We start from the raw sequence: 23,057 nt of genomic DNA on the forward strand, positions 1-23,057 counted from the left end.
TGCATTTCAAATCATATCATTGTTTATTTTTCATCATTGTTTTGCAATGTTCTTTATAAATGGTAAAATGAAATATTGTTCCCCAATTTTAAATATATCTCATTATAACTACAATCTTTCTGTACATGGCATTAAAACATTTTATATGTACAGCAATTAGTTTAAGTTATGAAACAGAAAAAAACAAAAAACACATTATAAAAAGGAGGTAAATATACATATATTACAAGGCACTGGGTACGATTTTACTACTGATCGTCCCCACAAGAAACTGGTTTCTGCCACAAGCTGAATTATTAGTTTTCCAGAACCCGTGACCACAGAAAGTCAAACAGAATTTGATTTTTAAGATTAAATTTCCCTAGGCGATTTCCTTGTCACCAAGAAGCTACAATATAAGTTGATTTTATATGAAAAATATTTATAACGGAGATATCCAGAAGTACATATGTGGTATTTGACATTTAGGACGCAATTGTACTTTGCACTCATAAGTCCTCTGCTGGTTTTCAGGAAGGAAGGAAGGAAGGAAGGAAAGGAGGAAGGAAGGAAGGAAGGAAAGGAGGAAGGAAGGAAGGAAGGAAAGGAGGAAGGAAGGAAGGAAGGAAAGGAGGAAGGAAGGAAGGAAGGAAAGGAGGAAGGAAGGAAAGGAGAAAGGAGGAAGGAAGGAAAGGAGGAAGGAAGGAAGGAAGGAAAGGAGGAAGGAAGGAAGGAAAGGAGGAAGGAAGGAAAGGAGGAGTGGCATGATAAATATTTGCCCTTAGCAAACTAAACATTACATGAAATTTCAGATATTATTCCTATCTAAAAATGTACTGATGTTTAGGTGTAGCATGAGGTGTGTTAAAAATATTTTTGTAAAATATAGTCGGCCAATCAGGGCCCGCGAGTTAAAATATGGTGAGTTCTGCTGAGCAGTGGTGCCACCATTCAGCGGGTCCATAGTTCCCGTATTAGGGCCGTTCCTGGCCCTAATACAGACCACCTCCTAGCTGACCTCCGTAAACCAGAGGCAACGCAGTGCGCGAGATCCTCATCCACGTCGTGAAAGACTCACCACTCTATTTCCACCAACGTGCCCTGTGTGTTACCGAAAACCAGGGTGCACCCAGTATGAATACATGGATATCTGTTTCAGTTAGATGTTGCCATTTAAAATGCTGGCTTTACAAAGTGTTTTATTAATATGCTTGGGAAGATAATAGAGAAAAGGTAACGCTCAAATTTTAACCTTCCTACTGCAAAAAAAACACAAAACAAAAAACAGAAAGTGTCTTACAGTAAGTGCTATTTAAATAAAATTTAAGTGAAGGAAATGTAGTTCATCTGCCAAGATATTTAAAATGAAAGGTAATTTGCCATATTGTAATTTGTATGGTAATGTTTATGGCATTTTCCTCACAACATTATTTGTTCTCATGCTAAGAAGAAATAAGAAAAACAAAGCACTAATCCTGTGGAGTCTTAATTAGGAGGTACTTCAGTGATCTGAGAGGCCCCACTCCCTGGTGATTCCAAGTGCTATATATTGGTTTTCTACAATCAGTATAAATGTGTTCACTGCCCAGACTGATCTCCTGTACAATAGATCAGAGCTTCAATACAGCTGAAGGACATTCCTAATCTGACGGCTCCATACAGATAGGCTCCATACAGATATCGCTCCAACGGATCCTTATGAAATTAACCTCTCACCTACAGCCAGCAGCGGTAGCTATTTATACATATACAATGTGTTTCTTACAAGTTAATAGCAAACTGAAAAGTTGAATTTTCTCTCGAACTTCATAGATGCAGGACTACTTTTATGTACTCTAATGAGACGTCAATGGTATCCTACAAAAGCAATAGTTGGCGGACCCAAGCTCTGAGACAGACGGAAGACTACCCAACAATCTGCAAACATTTAAACATTATTGCAATAAAACACTAGAAATCTAAACTGCAGCAACTTATTATATAACACGACTGAATTCAAAGAGAAGTGTACTCAGAATCATGTTATAAGTGAAAGAACCCCACCTCCGCCAACTAGTACAATACGGGGATCCCTAGGATTCTACTGTCCAGAGGAACAATACAGGGATCCCTATGATTCTACTATCCAGAGGAACATAGGGGAATGGGGAGGGGGGGGGGGGTCTTTTTTTAAATTTTATTCTGCATAATCTCCTTTAATATATTTGTCAATATGGGGTTACATAACTTGCTAAATTTAAAAAATGTGTCAGGCCATCAACTCTTATGGTGTTGAATACTTGGGTGGTTACTTAACTCTATAAGTAAAAAGGCTGACGGTCCATTACTCCATTCTAGGGAAATCAATGACAGAGGTTACTGGGAGTCAGTATGAATAAACATTGTGATGTCACAATGGTTTCCTGTAGAGGACAATACACTTGAGAGTCTTCCACGCTGGTGTGCGCTATACCCATTACATCAGATTGACTTTCAGGAGCACAATTTTCAATGTGAACAGCTAAGAGGTTACCAGAGAGTAAAATTGCTTTGGTATAACGTGGGCTCATTCCTCTCTTCACACACACACACACACGTGTCTCTGTAATGGCCTGCGTTGTGCTGCAGAACATCTAGTTCTAGATTTCCGCTTCATTTCTCCCGGTAACACCCAGACGGAAGGAAAAGTTTTGCAATCTTCAGCTATTTAGACATTGACAGCAACAGATTCACCTAAACGAAAGAGGGGGGAACAAACGTGTCAGAACGTGACAGATTCAACAAACCACTTGTTCTGAATGTGCAGTTCCTCTAGTTCCTGGCATACAATTGAAAGGTTTTCTTTTTAGTAAGCTAAAATGTATCCATACCTAGAAAATGTTTGTGTAGATTAGATATGTAGGCTTCCTGGCATAATGCACATTTTCTACGGGCTAATGCATTGCATGCATGAGTACACACATCTCCTCTATAAAACCCAGTCAACATTGATTAAGAAAATGCTGTTGTAAGAGTTTCTTTCGTAGGGATAGAAAGCTGCTAAGTTACCACGGTAACATAGGAGAGGAGCAGAGTGGTCAAAAAGCAGAATTAAAATAGTAAATAACGTTATGTGCAAGAAAACACTATTTAGATAATTACTCATATTGTTTGTTAGCGAGTCTACACTGGCAAAAATGTCTGTCAAAGGTTTGAGCATGTACCAAGGATCATTGGTGACCAATCAGCTATTGGTTGGACAGAACAAAGCACTTTTAACCAGCGGTTTTGGATCTGTATTGGTCTATGCATGTGTAGTCAGTGTTACAGTGGCGATCTAAGAGGACCTTTGGATGAGATGTGTGACCTGGATGAAAGCATGGTGTTTGCGCTGTCACTGCATGAGAGCTTGCTATTCATTGTACCTGCTCCATCGAAGGACAAGCAATGATCTGCAAATCCTCGCTGCTAAATTCTTCTTTCAGCAGCATGTGGATCTTCTGGAAGACTTGTTGAATGTTATTCTTTAATAAAGTGACAAGAAAGAAATGAATAAATGACATCAGATTAAATACATTTCAAGCTTACACTATTCATCATCATCATTTATTTATATAGTGCCACTAATTCCGCAGCGCTGTACAGAGAACTCACTCACATCAGTCCCTGCCCCATTGGGGCTTACAGTCTAAATTCCCTAACACAGACAGACAGGGAGAGACTGCCTAGGGTCAATTTTAATAGCAGCCAATTAACCTATTAGTATGTTTTTGGAGTGTGGCAGGAAACCGGAGCACCCAGAGGAAACCCACACAAACACGGGAATAACATACAAACTCTACACAGATAAGGCCATGGTCGGGAATTGAACTCATGACCCCAGCGCTGTGAGGCAGAAGTGCTAACCACAAAGTCAACGTGCTGCCCATACTATTATTATTACACTATTATTGGTATGTTACTGCTGTCATGTCAAGTTGATTTCTGAGCCGCTTCCCATATTTGCATTGAAGTGTACTTTGGGACAAGTCTCATGTCACGTGAATGCTGAATGCTTGCAAAGGCAAGAAATTTTTATCAATTGTGTGTGTGTGAACGGAGATAGTTGACTGCAACAGTGTCACAATGACCCCAATACCTGCTACAGATCAAACAGCCAATTGCAACTATGAGCTTTCTGGGTATTTGTTACTACAAGCTGAAGCAGACGGCATCTAACACAGGAGAAGCCCGATCCCTTCTCTCTGAAGATTCTTACTATGGTCAAATCTAAAAGATCTGATTATTATTATTGGCACTAGCCGCATACACGCTCAGATGCAGCTATCGTCCGACCACATCAACTGTATGTTATTATATTCAACATCTGATGGCTTCCCACTACAAGTAGATTGGGAGTCTTTTTAATCCTATACATGCAGCACATTGCAGGTAATTAGGTCTAAAATAGCCTAATTAGACGCTGTGCACCTTTAGCCTATAAATAATCTTAAATACTAAGGGGGTGATCTACCAAATCCCATACCTTTTACATGTCAGGAATATCAGAGCTCTCCTCTGTCCTGTCTAATCATGTGGGAAAACAAAACCAAAACTATTCATATTTAAATAGGGACACATGTAATGGGACAAGTAAGGGACAGTTTCAGATCCAGGGCTGACAAAAGATACAGGATTTAGTAAGTGAATCCCTAAGGCTGGGTACACACTGAGCGACGTGTTATTTACAAAGATTTTACTAAGGACTGAAGGTCCGATCGCTTGGGTGATTCATTCGTACACACTAGACACGTTTTAATGGATTAACGAAAGAGTGACCGCCCGGGCAGCGACTTTTCACCGTCATGTTAAAATTGTTGGATTTCGTACACACTGAAACAACATATGTGATCCCTGTAGCGATATCCTCACTAAATTTAAAAAAATGTACCGAGCATGTTCAACCAAAAGAACCCCCAAAAACTCTTAAAGAAGAAGGAAATTAATTTTCTTCAGTTCTTCAAATCTTCTTCATTCATTCTGGAACACTTCATTGTATACAGTGCACGTTCGTTTGCAATAAATTATTTTACTATTATGGATACTGTTGAAGAACAGCAAGCCACTGCTCTTTTGCGATACACGTCTATATAGTACATGTAAACCATTGTATAATTAGGCAGGCAGACAAATCTAATACACATCTTTTTTTATTTCAGATGTATGTGTCTTTATTCTATACTAGAGTGACTAAGGGGCATAATTATAGAGGCAGACATGCCATACACATATATAGAAAACAAAGCAAGACTGTACTGACAAAGGTGTATAATTAAACAAGCAGACATGCTATACACATCAATGCAGTAGACAGCTACTATTACTTTACCGTTATAAGCACCTATAACTACCAATTGACTGACGTGCGGACACCGCTCCACGTGGGAAACGTACAGGCATCAGCCATTTACATGCACACGACCCCAAAGGAGCCACAGCTGGAGGAACTATCAGCAGTTGGTCGTGGATCGATCGAAAATTTATACACATTACACGATCGTAAGGTGATTGGAACGAGATTATTAAACAGAACGACCAAGCAAATGAACCGACAATCGGCACTTCGGAGCGACTTCCGACCATCATATATTTATACACATTAAGCAGACATCCGAATGAACGGTCGTTGTTTTGCATGATGATTGGAAGAAAAAGCTCCAGTGTGTCCCAAGCCTAAGTCGATAACTAAAATAAAAGATTAGAGAACAATACAACAGAAGCCCACATTTGCTAGATTGTTTGTTGTGAACCTATACTCACCCGGACTGGCTTGAAGAGGATAAATTCTGTGTCTTTGTTAGCTAGGTAAAGTGACATGCTCCGGAGTGTCACTGGCAGTTTGGTTTTTATGGTCTTGTAGGTGGAAGACACCAGGTCATTAATCTTTACTAAGGAACAAAGACAGATTCCACGATGAGTAATAAAGTTCTAAGAATTATAAACAAGAAATAAAGTTCTGCCTGTAAAAGACAAGTTCCTCACAAAACAGGGTTCAGAAAACTAACTCTTAAGCATAAAAGATTAATAGCCTTGTGTGGGCAGGCATACTGATCATAAAACCTCATACAACTGTAGAGAGAGCTCTCTCTGGTTGAAGGCTCATGCTGGAACAGCGTGACAGTTTCAAGATGGATAAAAATGTTAATAACACAGACTGCAATGCTTGCATATCAGTTTTGCTAGCTAATATGGCACCTCTGTCAAAGAATCAGAGAACTCATTTTGCAGAAAGCAGTAGTGTATACCTACTCCGCTAATTAACCTAACCATGGAATAGTTACTAAAGTGTTTGTCAATTCCAGACCTCAGGGCAGGCGAACAGTGCATTTTTCCTGATCTCCAGCTGATCAGTTTCATCTCCCATTATCTAGATACAAATTTTTACCTCAATCCTATTAAGTGAATGAGCTCATTACTGTAGGTGCAGTGAACAATCATCTAAGTTTTGTACCTATATACATTGGCTGCCTGACAAATATTATGGGGAGTTAGTCCATTGTCTGCAAGTGTGCTACTGAGAGTCAGGCGACCAATCCCATTCACAGAATTTAATAGTACAGGAAATGTATATCATCTAGAGTTGCTGGACGACAGTTGGCAGTAAATGCATGGAGGGTATTTTTTGCTTTGGGCTGTCAGTGAGGTTTAATGCAATTGTATACATTTAATCACTTCTTGTGAAGAGATTATTTTCCCGATTTGATTGCAGCATCTAAATGTCCCTTATGTAGCCCAGGCATCAGCATATAACTTCTGTATAAAGTTACGGTATGGTTGGGGTGATGTGTCACAAACCTGGTTGAGCCCATGGCTGATGGGATAGGCTGTATTTCGGGCCGCCCTGGTTAGCCATTGTTTTCAATGCAGTCACCTGAGCAAGAGATGTAAGAGTTAGAAATCAACCCCAGACCTGCAACAGGATGTCAGGGTTGTCGATGTGACCAGTTAACCAGGCGTTATGAAAGTTAACAGTGTTCAGAACTCACGGAAACTAAACAGATTAATCGACTGTCAAAAAAACACCATTCAAAGTTTTGTGACATATTCCACATAACACAATGTAATAAATGTGGATTTTTTTTTGCATACATAATGCACATGTGCACAAATCTGTATAGTTTATGATGTTGTCAAAAAGATTCTGACCATATTACAGCAGTACACTGCCCCCTGGTGCCAACTGGAGAAGATTGCAACAATAAAAAAATATAAATGAGATTTACTCAAATGTCAGCATAATCAACTATACTAGGATACTGCACTTAGTAGTATACTCACATAAATGTCAAAATAAACTACAGTCCTGTCCGTTTAAACATGGGTCTATAATTGGACAAATACACCCTTATATTAGAAAATTCTCAAAAAGGTACACATTAAAATGATGTATAAGAATATACTTGACAGAATTTGTGCAGTTTGTAATGTGCACTATTCTGAACAGGACAGGAAATGTTTGTGAAAATGAAGATGCAAAACAGGCTTGTAATGGCGAAACTTACCCTGCCGACATGAAAATACCGACAGGCTAGATGGCAGTATTTCAATCTGCCACTGCCATGCTGGCACTTGGGGAACCACAAGTGCTGCCATGGCACACAGGGCTGCTGTCACATGGGAACGATGTCAGTGGCGCAAGCCCCAGGTTATAATTAGACCTGCCAGCTGTTGGAGCTCATTATACAGCGGGTTGCTTCTGTATTCAGAAGCTGTTTCGGCCTCTCTGGTAGATTGTGTTATTTTGCCAAGCATGTTCTGGATGGATTATTTTGGGGATCAAGTTGCCAAAGATTTTTTTGGAGGGAACACACGTGGAATATTTTTAGGGGGGGGGGGGGTATTTTTAATAACGTAATTTGGATTAAAAGCTTATAAGATTGTCAAATTGAAATACCGGCATTTGGCCTATCTGTGATGTCGGCAGGATAAGTGTCGGTATTTCTTCCATTGGAAATATGACTACCACCGGGCTTATGATGATCTGCAGGTAACTGGGAGCAGCAGGAAACACTTTCAGGAGCTCCAACTGGTCAGACTGATGGAGAGAATGTCATGCTGTATAAAGCTGCACACTGTCTGAGGTTTTAAATAGCAAAAGTTAGTGATTCCTTTCACAGGAGATATTATGGGTATTTTTAGTCCAGTAACTAGCCCATTAAACCCTGCAGGAGCTATTCCAGCTGTCTAATGGAAGTAGCGAGGCGGGAGAAAATGTTCTGTTTACAGAGGAAGAAAGGGTCTGAGCAGATAAAGCACATTCAATTCATCTCTTCTGTTCCCTTTTTAAGTTTGTTTTGCAAGACACCTTTAAATAGGCCCACAATAAAAAAATATTTAAATTTGTCACAACATCAAGGAAAACCTCTCTCAGTTTAATGTAACCCCAGTTTACTTGGACTCAAAGTACCAGTGTTCAGTAAAAGCTAAACATAACGATACCTTTGTCATGAAATCCTCCAACGGCTCAACAAAAATCTTGCTCTGCTGCTGAATGAACAGCTCACACGAGGTCTTGAGGTGGCGATCGACGTCTTTTTTTGAGTCAAGATAATGTTCTTTTATTTCAGGCGTTCCCTGAAGAGAAAACCACAAACTGGCAACAGTTCTAGTCAGGGTAATATAGTGTACTGTACACTTGAAGTGAGAACTACAAGTTACCTGGAGAAGAAACTCGAGAATGGCATTGTTGCTGTTTAGTCTGAAAAATCGTGGAACGGTCTTTGGGTGAAGAATTTTAAATGCAGCATCTAGAAATCACAGAATGAGTATAGTGCCATGACCAACACCATTTCCACATAACTTCTGCCCATATTCAACTGAATATATTAAAAGTGGACCTGTCACCCACGCAGACCACCACTATCTTAGCTGAACCAATAGACATGAGAAGGCAACCAATTAGCTCACTAGGAACGGTACCCGAGTCACGAACAGTCACAGTGGCTACATATTAATATTGGTTCAGCGGACACAATGGCAGCCTCCACCGTGTACAGTAGATGACATGTCCACTTTACACTTTAAATTTAAAGAGCCATACACCAAAACACAAAATATAATCTAGCAATAGAACAATCCACATAGGACAAAACTCAGTGTAGCCAAGCACAAGCATTTGGGAAAAGCATTTCAACTCTCCATACTGATCACCCACCAGAATATTGGTAAAAGTTATAAATAGTCAATCTGTGACTTATTATATCTTCTTGATGGTTCCTTCTACATTGAACAGGAAAAATATCATCATCTCCAAAAAAAGAAATTAACTTAAACAACTGCTTACACAGTAAATATACATCAGGGCCCAAACCAAAACTATCCCTTCCTGTATTTCTATACTGGTGGACTGAACTACAAAACAAACCCTAGAACACTACTATCCCCCCAGTAAAATGCACAGGGCAAATATCAGGATTCTCATTGCCATTTTTTCTTCTTGCAAATTGCTGTTGAACTTCCATAGCCATAGTATTATTACTCACCCTTTTCTGTCGGATTATGAATTCATATTGGCTGGCACAGAAATGTACTCATATGATAAAGGTTTGAGCCACTTCTTCTGTCAACCAAGTAAAAACACCAAAAAGGACGTATTTACCCAACGACTCCAACAACAGAAATATACTAACGGTTTCAGTAATGTTCAAGTGCAATAAAAGTTATGGTTTTGGTTAAATGTGTGACAAGAGAAAATTAATATATTGGCAGCTGCAAATGAGGAAAGTTCAACAGGAACATGCAGCAGGCAGTTAGGCCATTATATTTTGTGCAAAAATGACCTATATCGATTAATACAATTTTTTAACATAATGACCACTTCGCTTTGTAGCTCCCAAACACCATCATTTCCAGTCAGCAGATTAAATTAATTATGCGTTCAAAGAAGCAAAAGGCAATCAGTAGTCGCCAATTACTGTTTTTTAAAATGAAGCAGCCCCATAAACCAGCAGATCAGGTCTCACACTCCGAGCATCGAGCATTCACACCTCTGTGCCCAATTTGACAACTCAGGTCAGTGATCAAATAGGATGATCAGGTGACTTGGTGTCTGGCTCACATTGGGGCCTAGTAAGTGCAGCAGATGGCTCATGGACTGACTGACATCTGCCAATCCACATTGATACATTGATCAGTATTGAGGTTTAATTTAATTAATGGAAACTGCAGCACACTCATAACACTTACTTTAATACAATTCCTGCCATGTTTGGGCCTTGCAGATTATTTGGGGCCAATTTGATCTAAAGCAACCAAACAGACCATAATTTTCTGTATGATTGGTCAATGGCACTGTATAGACAGACAGAGGAGGAGACAGTCAACCTCTAGCACCTAGTTTGAAAGGAACGAAGGCACTCAGTAACTTTAAAAGGGAGAGGTATTACAAAAACTGTTTGTACACAGTCCACTAAACGAAGCCTTATTTCACATCTTAAAATTTGGATTACAAAATAAAAGTGCATAAAGCTATATAAAAGTCTACTTGCGCAGGACACAAAGATTACTCAGGCGCTAAGAATCATAAAAATGGCATGTAGTGATGGATCGCGGCTCCCTAAAACAGATATCCAAACTGTACTTGCACAGGAAGCAGAAATATACTTTACTTATTTTTCTAAAAATATCAGCTTCAAATAAACATTTATAAGTACATATTTTTGAATATAAGTGTTATAAGCTTAACAATGCGCACATTATAATCTACATTTGTGGGGGGTTTTCTAAAAAAGAAGGAAGAAAGCATATCAAAAATGTGTTTTTCCCCTCAATATCTAAGTATATCATAATCTTATTAAAAGCACATAAATCCCTAAATTGTGAAAGTATTGGTAGAAAAAAAATGACTCCTAATGTAGTAAAATGATTACAGTATTATGTTAAGATTTGTGGCATGCATGCGAACGATATAAGGACCGTATGACAGAAATAGAATCACAACATTATAGTGGAATGTTAGGACAGAATACTCAGTCATGCTGTTAATGATATTAATTTTGTATAGACAGTAATGAGAGTAAAGCAAGAAAAACGCAACTTATATTTGAACCTTAGCAAACTCCCTTCTCTTTTCTATAACAATATTTTGGTGGGGGTACCAAGAGGCATGCCCCCTACCCGCAGCCAGCTTTCATTAACAGCCAGTGCATCAGATCTCTCCTGCTTTATAGAGACCCCGGTAGTGGGAGAACAAAATAGGCAGAGGTCTCAGATATATGTCAATGCTCTCTAAGAACAAGTAACGGCAGAGTTCCCAATTGAAAGATTTAAAGTGGAAGATACCTTCAATCCTTGGTATATGATATTTTAGAAGCACAGAGTATAAAACGAACATAGATTGGAAATTAAAGCTCTCTTCATCCTATCTGATTCCTGGGATAGTCTAGCGGTAACTGGATAATAGGGACTCCTTTTACAATCCAGGATTGTGTTGGATTTCTAACACAGGTACAGGCTAATCTGTGTCTTCCCAGCTGTTGGCATTGGAATGCTGGACGTTGCAGGTCACTAATAGCTGGAGAATGGCAGGTTGCCAGCATTATATTATCTACTGATGTTTGTACTTTTCTAAGAGCCAAGTGGCTGCAAGCACTTAATGACACATGCACAAACTAAGAAAGGGTTAGATCTTGCCCAAGCAGGAGGATACATTAGTAAAGAAGCCAGGCATGCAATCACTTGGGCATCATGCAACATATTGCAGGTGAACATAAAGTAAACCAATTTGCACAGGCAGTAAGTGATCAGAGCAGGACAGGGCCACATCCTGTCCTGCTTTGTCCCAAACCACTGGGAAAATACCTCTTGTTTTCTTGAGGTCCAGGGAAATTTCCTTAATGGTGAATTCAGTATGAAAAGGAGCAATCTGTTCACGCAGGATTAGAAGATGTTTGATCAGGAAGAGCTGTCCATCCACTTGAGTCTACATCACAAATGTACATACAAAACAGAAGCAATTATAAATCATACATGTTAAAAAACGGTTTCAAATAGATTGCTAAAAAAGAGAATTAAACCAGATAAAGGTATTTCCCACATTGCTTGAATGTTGGGGGTAGAGTACGATATAAATGATTCCTTTAGTTAGAATTAGGTTCCTTACAAACTGTTGTTTACACACCGCACCTGATTTGCATTAACACAAAGCATGCAAACTCAAGTAAAAATAAAACTCATTCTATTTTGTGTGTCCATTACCCTTTTGCATTCATATTTGTGCCTGTGCAAACGCGATGCTTTTTATTTTTTAGTGTGTTCAAAGCATATTCTCCTGGTGTGCATGGCTACTAGGTGTGTCCGGGACTCTTCTCACTGCTAGCCAATCACATTGCCTCTATCATGGGCAGTCTGGGCAGCGGGTGACTTCGTTCACATCATCCGTTACATTTTTTTAAAAACTCAAACAAGGAACTGTTCTGGTGTGTTACACAAAAAGAACATCTCAGGCGGAGTACAAGTAGAAATCCCCTGGAAAAACAAACTTTTTTTTTTCCTGTGTATTACAAGAATAATTGCCATAGAATTACAGGAAGAATCCACCATGCTTCGCTGCAAAGGTGTTTCTACATGTAACGCACATACTGGAAACACCACTGAAAATAATAGGCTATTGAAATGAATAGCAAAATCTCCTCTCCGCTCATCTTTCAGATGCATTTGCAGCACCAGCACGTATCAACCGCGGGTATACCGCATGTCAAACTCATAGCATTAATATGGGATTTCCCTTACACCAGTGAGTAATGGATCTTATGTTGACACAAAGTCAACAAAGCAATTCACTCAAAAGATTCTTGATTTGGGGCATTAAAATGGCCAATTAAAATCTTCCATTATCTTTCAATTCACCTATACTTTACATCTGGTAGATAATTGAATACATATATTTAGTTACTTTTAAAACACTCAGTGTAACCATAAATGTAAACCATATGTAATAATGTTGTTCTAGAGAATAGGAAAACCAAGTAGGTACATTTCAGTGAGGTCTGATACAATCATAGGACAAGAAGTAATAGCAAAAATAAATAAGAAATGTTATTTTTATAGTCCAGGGAAAAGTCTACAATAGGTTTGTATTTTCAGCATCGATAGATTAAATGTAAATGGGATTTAAGACCAGCTAATATAGCAGCTACTACTAGATCCATTTTTGCATTGATCGCTTAGTACTGCCTTGCATACTTAGGAATGCAATGCAGCTACTTTGGCAGTACCTAGTAATATCACATTATGGCTGGACTGCTCTTTAAAGGTGATCGATTGCTTCAGTCAAATATGTGCAACTTCTATTTAATGATACGGTCATTGCCTTTGAATATTGCCTAGTGTCCTGTAATTAAATTTTTTACAGACCAGATGGCAACATATTAACTATATTTTTTAAATCCAATTAAAACATAAATTATACCCAACATTTATATTATGCCTGAAGTGCTATTTGTTCGTGTACTTTGACCAACTGATCTGTCAGAAAATGATATGGATAATGTGTGACATTCAGGACTGCAAAGGAGAAGGTGAAATCGTATAAAGGCCCATTCATATATAATACGAGTCGACTGGCTGGAACGCGAAGGACATTCCAACATCCCTAGGGCAACGACGCAAGAACTTTTACAATGTCTAAACTGACAGTATCCCGCTGGGAAATTTACTAGATTTATTCACAGAGTGAAAAGAAAGATATATTAATTTACAAAATGCAAAAATATTTTGCTGCTGCCATTCATCTGTTAAAAACAGACAAGACAAGACTCCTGTTACATGTAAGGGGTAAATTAAAAATTTGTTAAAATAAATAATTTAAAAATAATATGATGGAGAGGTTCAACACAGAGTAAAAATCTGACAGATATTGATACATACACACCACACTATCATTTAGAACATGGAATGATTACAATAACTCATTGTTAATGACAATATAAAACATGCTGTGCCACATCTGACAATTCGGGTTTACTAGAAGAAAAGGTGCAGACAGTAAGGCTGTACTGCAGTCACAGTGATACCGCTTTCATACTGCCACCCGGGATATTGCTGGGGGACAGAGGGGGGCAAATCCCGGGTAGACCGCGTTCATACTGAACATGAGTCTGCCCGGGGTCTCCATGGAAATATCACAAGAGGAGCTCTGATTGGCTCCTCTTGTGACGTTTTTTGTTTTGTTTTATTTTTTACTTTAACATTGTGTGTGGCGAGACCCGGGTTGAAAAACCCAGGTCGCACCATTCATAGTGCAGACTTCCCGGAGCAGACCCGGGAAAAAGCCCCAGGTTTGGTGACCCGGGACCATTCATACTGCTCCTCAACACGGGTCGTCTGGGCTTGCCCAGGCAAAAACCCAGGTTTCTGGTGCAGTATGAATGGGGTATGACAGGAGCTAGAGGGAAATACAATACTGACTGATAAGAGTATTTTGTGACAAAGTTTGTGTGCAGAGGGTCTGTCTAATAACTTATTATGACTAATAATAAGTGGTGACAGCTAACGAGGCAAAAGACATTTTCACATTGGTCTTTGTAATGCTAGTAAAACGCATATAGAAGATACACAGCAAAAAAAAAACAAAAAGAAAAAAACACATTGTTTCTAATGTCACCATAACCATTAGCCCTCCTACTAGCATTGCGGTAGCATTCCATGACGATTTTCGAAGCAACTGTACTATTCTTATTAGTTATTTTAGAGGAATAATGAGATGCAGAGGTGTGTGTGTGTATATATCTAATATATAAATGCTTAGTGGCGTCTGTGAAAAAAAAAACAAGTTGCAGCGCCACCTGCTGGGCAGAGTTATACACTGACCTACTAAATTCTTAGTGTGTGTGGGGAAAAAAATTCAAAAAGGGCTGAAATTTGATAGGGCTCAAACTCATTTTTGTGAGGAAATTTTACCTCATGAACACACATGTGTAGAGGCGTGCGTTAGTGTGTGTGTGGAAAAAACTATTTTCTCAGAAAGGGCTCATCCAATTGACCTGAAATTTGGTATACTGACATTATTTGACAAAAAAATTAGAATAGTCAAGTCAGTTAACTTCTATCATCCCCCCTTCCCCCCGTGGGAGGGGTAGTAAAGGCTAAATTTACGAGTTGAGGGGTCAAACTCATTTTCGTGAGGTAATTTTACCTCATGAACACACATTAAAAAGGCCGCTTGCGTCGGGAAGTAACGCTCTTACTGAGGAGGCCTGGGCTAGGTCCAAATGCATGACAAGAACCTTTTTAAGACCTTAAGTAGCTTGATTTGACTAGAATGCATGAGTATCATGCACGGGTTAACATATATATATATATATATATATATATATATATATATATATATATATATATATATATATATATATATATATACGCACACACATACACATACACATATATATATATATATATATATATATATATATATATATATATATATATATATATATACACACACACACATATATACATGTATACACACAGACAATGAATATTCAAAATACATATCAGAGGCCAAATAATCTAAACTCACTGCTTGATAAAGACAGGCATGAAAGTAGTTTTTATGATAATGTGGGTACTCTCGGACCACCAATGTATTAAATACTAAGGGTGGTATTTAATTTACTATCATTTGAGAAGCTGTTAACAGCTCCCACTCCTTATTAAATATGTATGTTGGCAGCAGCAATTTTAGTGCAGTTTAATATAGAAAATCAAAATGCATTTTTAAAACAGAGATCCGAATGTGCACGCTCAGAAAAGCTGAAAATGGGACGTAATTGTTTATCAAACATATGCAATTTCTGCAGCTACCGCTTGAAAGACAGTTAAGCGAGCGCGGAATGATGAATGGCCGAGCAGTAATTGCATTTGATGAGTGCGAGGGAGCATGGCTTCACACTGATGCACTTAGCTTAGTCTCACAGCTCAGAGACCTCACAGCCAAAAGAAATCCCCTCTATCTGACAATCTGCAGCTAACAGATTCAGACGTCTTCCTCAGGCAGAACAAATTCTGAGATCATGTTTATTCATCTAAGTACAAGCAGTGAGTACGGAAGCAGAGGACGGCAGGTAATTCTACTATTTCATCCCTCCAAGTGCTTCAGACAACCACATTTTATGCCAAGACAGTTTATACAGGATAATGCTTTTAACATTTAAATAGTTGCATGGGGACTTAAATTCCTATACATATTACAATAACAAAAGATTATTTTATGGTTCCGTGGGGAAAAACAGGGACACACAAGGTAGACAAAATAAACAGACTTGAAAATAAATGATATGAAGGGCCCTGCTCATATGAGAGCTTACGCTCTAACTGGGAGAGGGTACAGCTGATACAAGTGGAGTGAGTGTGGCTCAGAGCGGAGATTGGGACAGTTGTGAGGGTGATATAGGTGGGGTAAGGTAAGCTCTAACCAAGAGATGGGTTTTCATTGAGCATTTAAAGATTTGATGGCTGTGAGAGAGACCGATTAGGCGTGATAGGGAATTACGTAAGCACAGATCTTATAGGCGGGAGTGACAGGTGGCCAACAGAGACAAAGGTAGACCTAAGATGCCTTTGGAAGGAAACAAATTTAAGAGAATACAAGGAAAAAAGTTTAAGGACAAATACAGAAATATGAAGAAGAAAGCCCTGAAAATATGAATGAAATAAGGAAAAAGTAGCAACATCTGAAAATAGAACAGCAACAACATATTTAGAACAAAACAATACAATTCCCCAACTTGTCATGGACCCTTTTTACAAGAGGAGATCTTTAAAAACAACAGAACATGTGTACAACAGAAATGAAATGTTTTGCAGTGACTGTAATAGATTACAATGGGGAATCTGATCTAATTCTAACTTTAGGTAACTGCGAAGAATGTCGCTCATTAGCAGTTCTAATGTTTCAAGTGACATGTAATAGTGTGTAATACATGGATCAATGCAAACACAAGGCACTTCTATACTACAGAGGGAATCAGGGCATCTAATAGTATTTTCATTTGTTGTAAGTGCACTGAGATCTATGTACTGAAAACAAAGTTCTGGCTGCTATTTGTTCAGCAAAAGAACCCCCAAAAAAACGAAAATACTACAGCAATTTATCTGACCTTGTTTTTTGCAATGGCATCCGAAGCAAACAACAAGGATTGAATGCATGCTGACAAGGCTTCTTGAGACAGACCTTGGAACACTGCCCTCTAGAGGAAAACAAGAACATGTACATTACATTTGTACAAAACACAAGAATAGACAGTACATGGAAAGGAGTCCCCAGGAATAGTTATTAATGCTAGTGTCACCACACCATGAGAAATGTTCTAATGGTTCCATACCTATGGTATACATACATCAGTTCACTAAACAATACTTCACCCTTTTAACACTTTTAATCCAAAGGGCATATTTAATATTATTTATGTAAAACAATATACTGTAATAATCTACATCTTAGACATATATTTTTAGAAGTTCTATGCTGATCTCCTAAAGTCACTATAAACTTAAACACAAATTCAAGGCCATTACAATAACTAATAAATCCACAATACAGCATCATTATTTTTCTAATGGATGCAGTTTAAGAACATGAACATTTTTCAGATGATTCAACGCAAGACGACGTCTGGTCATTTCTCTATATTAATCGTATGTAAAACAAATACTTTTTTCTTACTCTTATCTAGAAAGAGGATTTATGTACTTACGTTAAATCCGTTTCTCTGATTCCGTCTGGGGGACACTGCTTACCATGGGTTGTGGTGGGGAGCTTGGGGAGTTGGCACCTAACTAGTTAACTTTTAGTACTGCCGGCAGACCCCTCCCCTCTACAATCCCCCTGCCCCCTCTTGTTCAGTTAATTAAAAAGCCCAAGGAAAAGGCCAGTCAAACAAGAGCACACAGAAGAAAAGCAGAAGGGAGGGATCGCAGTGTCCCCCAGACGGAATCAGAGAAACGGATTTAACATAAGTACATAAATCCTCTTTTCTCTTTCATCCAGTCTGGGGGACACTGCTTACCATGGGGACATTCTAAAGCAGCCCCTAAGGGTGGGACTACTCTGAAAGCCCCGCTCGTAAAGCACTACGAGCGAAATTTGCATCCGCAGAGGCAAATACATTAAACTGGTAAAATTTGGTAAAGGTGTGGACAGAGGACCAGGTAGCTGCCCTGCAAAGTTGATCTGCAGAAGCCCCATTTCTCGCTGCCCATTATGCCCCTACTGATCTGGTGGAATGGGCCGTAAGTCTCTCTGGCACCGGACGGTTAGACCTTATGTAAGCTTGCCTAATGGTAGCCGTAATCCATCTTGCAATGGACTGTTTAGAGGCTGGCCAGCCTCTCTTATTGGCATCATACAGAACAAACAAGGAATCAGTACGCCTCACTTGAGAAGTTCTCTTAACATAAATGCGGAGAGCCCTAACCACGTCTAACTTTTCCATAGCCTCTGAGTCCGAAGTGGAAGAGGGAGAAAAGATAGGAACTACAATTTCTTGGTTCATGTGAAAAGCCAAAACTACCTTAGGAACAAAGGAAGGGAGGGTTCTTAACACCGCTCTGTCTTCGTGGAAAACTAGGTATGGTTCCCTGCAAGACAGAGCACCTAATTCTGAAACCCTACGCGCAGATGCAATAGCCAGAAGAAAGATAACCTTCCAGGTTAACCACTTCAAATCAGTCACAAGTAATGGCTCAAAGGGAGGCCCTTTAAGCATGTCCAGCACCAGGTTAAGATCCCACGGTGCTGTAGGCGCTACATAGGGAGGCTGAATATGTAAGACTCCCTGGAGGAAGGTCCTAATGTCTGGCAAATCCGCTAATTTCAGGTGAAAAAAGACTGAAAGTGCCGAAACCTGAACCTTTAGGGAACCTAAGCGCAGCCCAGCCTCTAGGCCATCTTGAAGAAAAGCCAATAAACGAGGGAGACGAAATGAGGATGTGTGACATGACTTATTCTCACACCATCTGATATACGCTTTCCAAATACGGTGATAGATACTAGCCGAGACTGGCTTTCTGGCTCGCATCATGGTGTTTACCACGCTGGAGGAAAAACCTCTAGCCCTCCAGAGGCTGGCTTCAACAGCCATGCCGTTAAACTGAGCTGAGGTAAATTCTGGTAACGGAAGGGACCCTGCATAAGGAGGTCGTCTCGGGATGGAAGACGAACCCCCGGTCCTTCTGCCATAGAGTATGTCCGCGTACCAGACTCGGCGAGGCCATGAGGGAGCAATCAGAATTACTGGCAGACCTCCTTGTTTTACTCTTTTGAGCACCCGAGGGAGCATGGGAATCAGAGGGAAAAGGTATCCCAACTTGAAGTCCCATGACATTGACATTACGTCCACTGCCACTGCCAAGGGGTCTCTTGCCCTTGCGCAGAACCTGTAAACCTTTCTGTTGAGTCTAGAGGCCATGAGATCTATATCCGGAAGACCCCACTTCTGAGCCAGAGACTGGAACACTTCCGGATGGAGTGACCACTCCCCTGGCATCATCTGATGTCGACTTAGGTAGTCGGCCTCCCAATTTTTTATTCCTGGAATAAATACTGCCGATATTACAGGAACATATTGTTCTGCCCAAATCAAGATTCGAGCTGCAACTCTTGGTTCCTCCCTGTCTGTTGACATATGCCACAGCCGTGGCATTGTCGGACTGAACCCCGACAGGATGGCCCTGGAGGAGTGCCTGGCCTCCCCTGAGGGCCAGAAGAATAGCCTTCAATTCCAGGACGTTTATCGATAGGGTTGATTCCTGAACCGACCAAAGGCCCTGGAGCCGGAGGTATAGGATTACCGCCCCCCAACCCTTCAGGCTGGCGTCTGTCGTGGCTATGATCCATGACCATGGAGCGAAGGACCTGCCCACCGACATGTGATCCTGAATCAGCCACCACTGGAGTGACTCTCTCGTCCTCTGGGATAGAGAGATCTTCTGAAAGTCTAAGCGTAGGTGGGATCCTGACCATTTCTTCAACAGATCCCACTGAATACATCGAGAATGAGCTCGACCAAAGGGAATGGTCTCGAAGGAGGCCACCATCTTTCCCAGCAACCGCATGCACAAGTGTATAGAGGGGCTGGGGGAAGATAAGACCTGGGCTGTTATGCTTTGGATTGAACCAATCTTTTCGACCGGCAGGAACACTTTCTGCTGGCTGGTGTCCATGACGAGGCCTCGGAAAACCATGCGTTGACACGGGACCATCTGAGATTTCTTTAAATTGATCAGCCATCCGTCCTCGAGAACCGCCAAGGTGAGAGACAAGTGATGACGTAAGCAATTGTCTGAGGAGGACTTGATGAGCAGGTCGTCCAGATAAGGTACGACCTGGACTCCCAGAAGGTGAAGGCGCGCTGCCATCACAGACATGACTTTCGTGAAAACCCTCGGCGCTGTTGAGAGGCCGAAGGGGAGGGCTCGAAACTGATAGTGGGAGGATCCCACGGTGAATCTGAGGAGAGACTGATGGTCCCTCCAAATAGGAACGTGGAGGTATGCGTCTTTTATGTCTATGGACGCCATAAACTGATCTTTCTCCAGTCCGTTTATTACCGACCTCAGGAATTCCATCCGAAATCTGTCCACCCTTAAGTGTACATTGAGGCCCTTTAGGTTTAAGATGGGTCGAAAGGAGCCGTCCGGCTTCTTGACAAGGAACAGGTTTGAATAAAACCCCTGTCCCTTTTGGTAGTCTGGGACCCTACATATAACTCTTTGCGAAAGAAGAGAGAGGCGACACAATCCTGTATGGCTTGTCTTGTTGTTGGATCTCGGAGTAGTGGGGTAACAAAGAACCGCTGAGGAACGGGGCCCAGCAGGTCTATCCTGTACCCCCCTGATATAATGCCCCGAATCCAAGAGTCTTGGGAGGACGCTGCCCACTGTTCCTGAAACAAGGACAGACGACCCCCCACTGGCGCCCCCTCCAGGAGAGCAGAGTGGTCGTCAAGACGCAGGTTTTTCCTGGGTCTTGGAGGCCTGTCGCTTACCCGAAAACGAGGATCTCCCCTAGAAGAGGAGCCACGGGAATTAGGCTGTCTACTTCTAAAGGGCTGTGCTCTAGACAAGGAGGTCCCCCGAAAGGGCTGACGAAAGGAGCTGAACCGAGGGTTCCGGCTCCTGCCAGAGAATACCGGCAAGGAAGTGCTTTTGCCCCCCGTTGCCTGAGAGATCAAGGTATCTAATTCCGGACAGAACAAACCTGCTGCTGAAAAAGGAATGGTTTCCACTAACTTTTTTGATTACGCATCTCCTTCCCAGGATTTCAGCCAAAGTGTCCTTCTAGCTGAAATAGATGCAGCCTGAATAGAAGAAGAGACGGCCGCTGTGTTCTGGGCCGCTTCATAAAGGTACCCTGATGCCTCTTTCAAATGTAAAGCCAGGGGGAGCAATTCGGAGTCCTGTAAGGCCTCTGTCAGCTGGTCTGCCCATGCTTCCATGGCTCTAGCAACCCAAGCTGAAGCAAATGTGGGTCTAAAAGAACCCGCAGCCGCGAATATAGATTTTAGCTGGGATTCAACTTTGCGGTCATTGGCATCCTGAAGGGACGCTGAACCAGGAGCTGGAAGTAAGGTGTGTTTTGCCAAACGGGCTATAGGGACATCCACCTTGGGAATACTTTCCCAGCGAACCACATCCTCCTCCTGCAAAGGATATAGGGAAGAGAACCTTCTGGGAACAGAGAACCGTTTTTCAGGTTGCTTCCATGCTCCTTCTGCAATATCCCTAAGTTCTACCGAAGGGGGAAAACGGCTAGCCTTCCTTTTTTCCTTTTTGAAGAGACTTCTGTCTCTGGGGGTAGGGTCCTCCGGTTCTGGGAGGTCCAAGGCCTGTCTGACCGCTAAAATCAAATCGTTAATAAATTGCCTTTTAGGATTATATTCCTGTTCCAAGGACTAAACCTGGTCAGGATCGGAATAATTTTCCCTTTCATCCTCAGAACACTCCTCAGAGTCTGAAAGGACCAAGAGGGGATTTACAGACCTAGGCCTCTTTCTTTTGGAAAGCGGGATGTTTGGAGAATCAAGCAACTGGTTAAGCTTCTCTAAACCCCTTACAAAAGCTGTGGACCACGCCGGTTCTGTTAAGACAGGGGTTGGGTCAGACAGTGATGAGGAAGGTCCTGATGTAGACGTTCCCATAGACCCTGAGGAAGCCGGGAGGCCTAAATGTGTGCTAGAATTGTTAGCCACAGAAGTAGCCACAATAGATAGCAACTGATTAGATTGAAAAACCATCTGTGCTAGGGAGGAAACCGACTGTGTCAGGGAGGCCACCCAGGCTGGCTCCTCCGTCAGTGGGGCTGAAATCTGCTGGGTTTGCGCAGAGGGGACACCTGCTTCGCATGCAGAGCAGAGCGCCAAAGGGTCCTTCTGCCCACAATGTAATTTTACATGACATTTTGAACATGTGAAATATTTTGCTATAGGGCCCTTTTGCTTATCTGACATATTAATAAATGAAGGCACATCAAGAGAGAGAGAGAGAGAGAGTAATGCACGGAGAGAACAGAGTAAACAACAAGTAACCAACTAATCTTGTTAATAAAAGTTGTACTTGTAAAATTTTTAAACAATATATATGCAAGTAGGGAGACTATAATGTAAACCCTTACTAGCCCAGTTGTGTACAGCAAAACAGATAATGTGTTTAAATAAAACAGATACTTAGCCCAAGGGCCACAAAGGGGAGAAGTTCCTGTGCCTGCTCCCTCAGCTCTGTCCTCTCTTCCCGGGCTTCTCTTGGCGCCAGAAGTCTGGGATAGACCATCTCTCTCTCTCTGAAGGGAAGGGGGAACTCTATGCTTTAGCTCCCCCCCCTTCTGTAATGCTGTCCCTGCAGCATGTCTCCAGAAATAGAAAAATAATTTCCTGTAGTGTGGCAGAGTAATGGAGACGTCTAGGACAGAGGTCTCCGCAGCGAAAGATACCCGACGCCCCCCTCCTATGTATGAGGGGGGAATCTTGGTATAGCCCCCTTCCTCCTCCACTGCCGGCAGAGCCCGATAATAAAAAATAAAATGGCCGCCGACATCCTGAACATCCGATAACCGACACTCTATGCCTGTCTTGGCAGCGCCGGTTATC

The 23,057-nt window shown here is 41.1% G+C and overlaps 1 protein-coding gene across 1 annotated transcript in view; it reads right to left on the reverse strand.

Annotated features, from left to right (window-relative positions):
* The window catches only part of COG3 (component of oligomeric golgi complex 3), a 52,276-nt gene continuing 29,219 nt past the window's right edge, over window positions 1–23,057 (reverse strand). Inside the window, exons 16-23 of the mRNA XM_075199739.1 lie at window positions 17,073–17,162; window positions 11,776–11,896; window positions 8,635–8,723; window positions 8,416–8,550; window positions 6,772–6,847; window positions 5,737–5,864; window positions 3,363–3,461; window positions 1–2,691 (exon numbers count right to left, since the gene is read on the reverse strand). Coding sequence (XP_075055840.1) covers window positions 2,662–2,691; window positions 3,363–3,461; window positions 5,737–5,864; window positions 6,772–6,847; window positions 8,416–8,550; window positions 8,635–8,723; window positions 11,776–11,896; window positions 17,073–17,162 — 768 coding nt within the window. The 3' untranslated portion in view covers window positions 1–2,661. The remainder of the gene's footprint in view (window positions 2,692–3,362; window positions 3,462–5,736; window positions 5,865–6,771; window positions 6,848–8,415; window positions 8,551–8,634; window positions 8,724–11,775; window positions 11,897–17,072; window positions 17,163–23,057) is intronic.

The sequence above is a fragment of the Mixophyes fleayi genome, chromosome 2 (genome assembly GCF_038048845.1).
Source record: "Mixophyes fleayi isolate aMixFle1 chromosome 2, aMixFle1.hap1, whole genome shotgun sequence".
In the NCBI taxonomy this organism is placed as follows: domain Eukaryota; kingdom Metazoa; phylum Chordata; class Amphibia; order Anura; family Limnodynastidae; genus Mixophyes; species Mixophyes fleayi.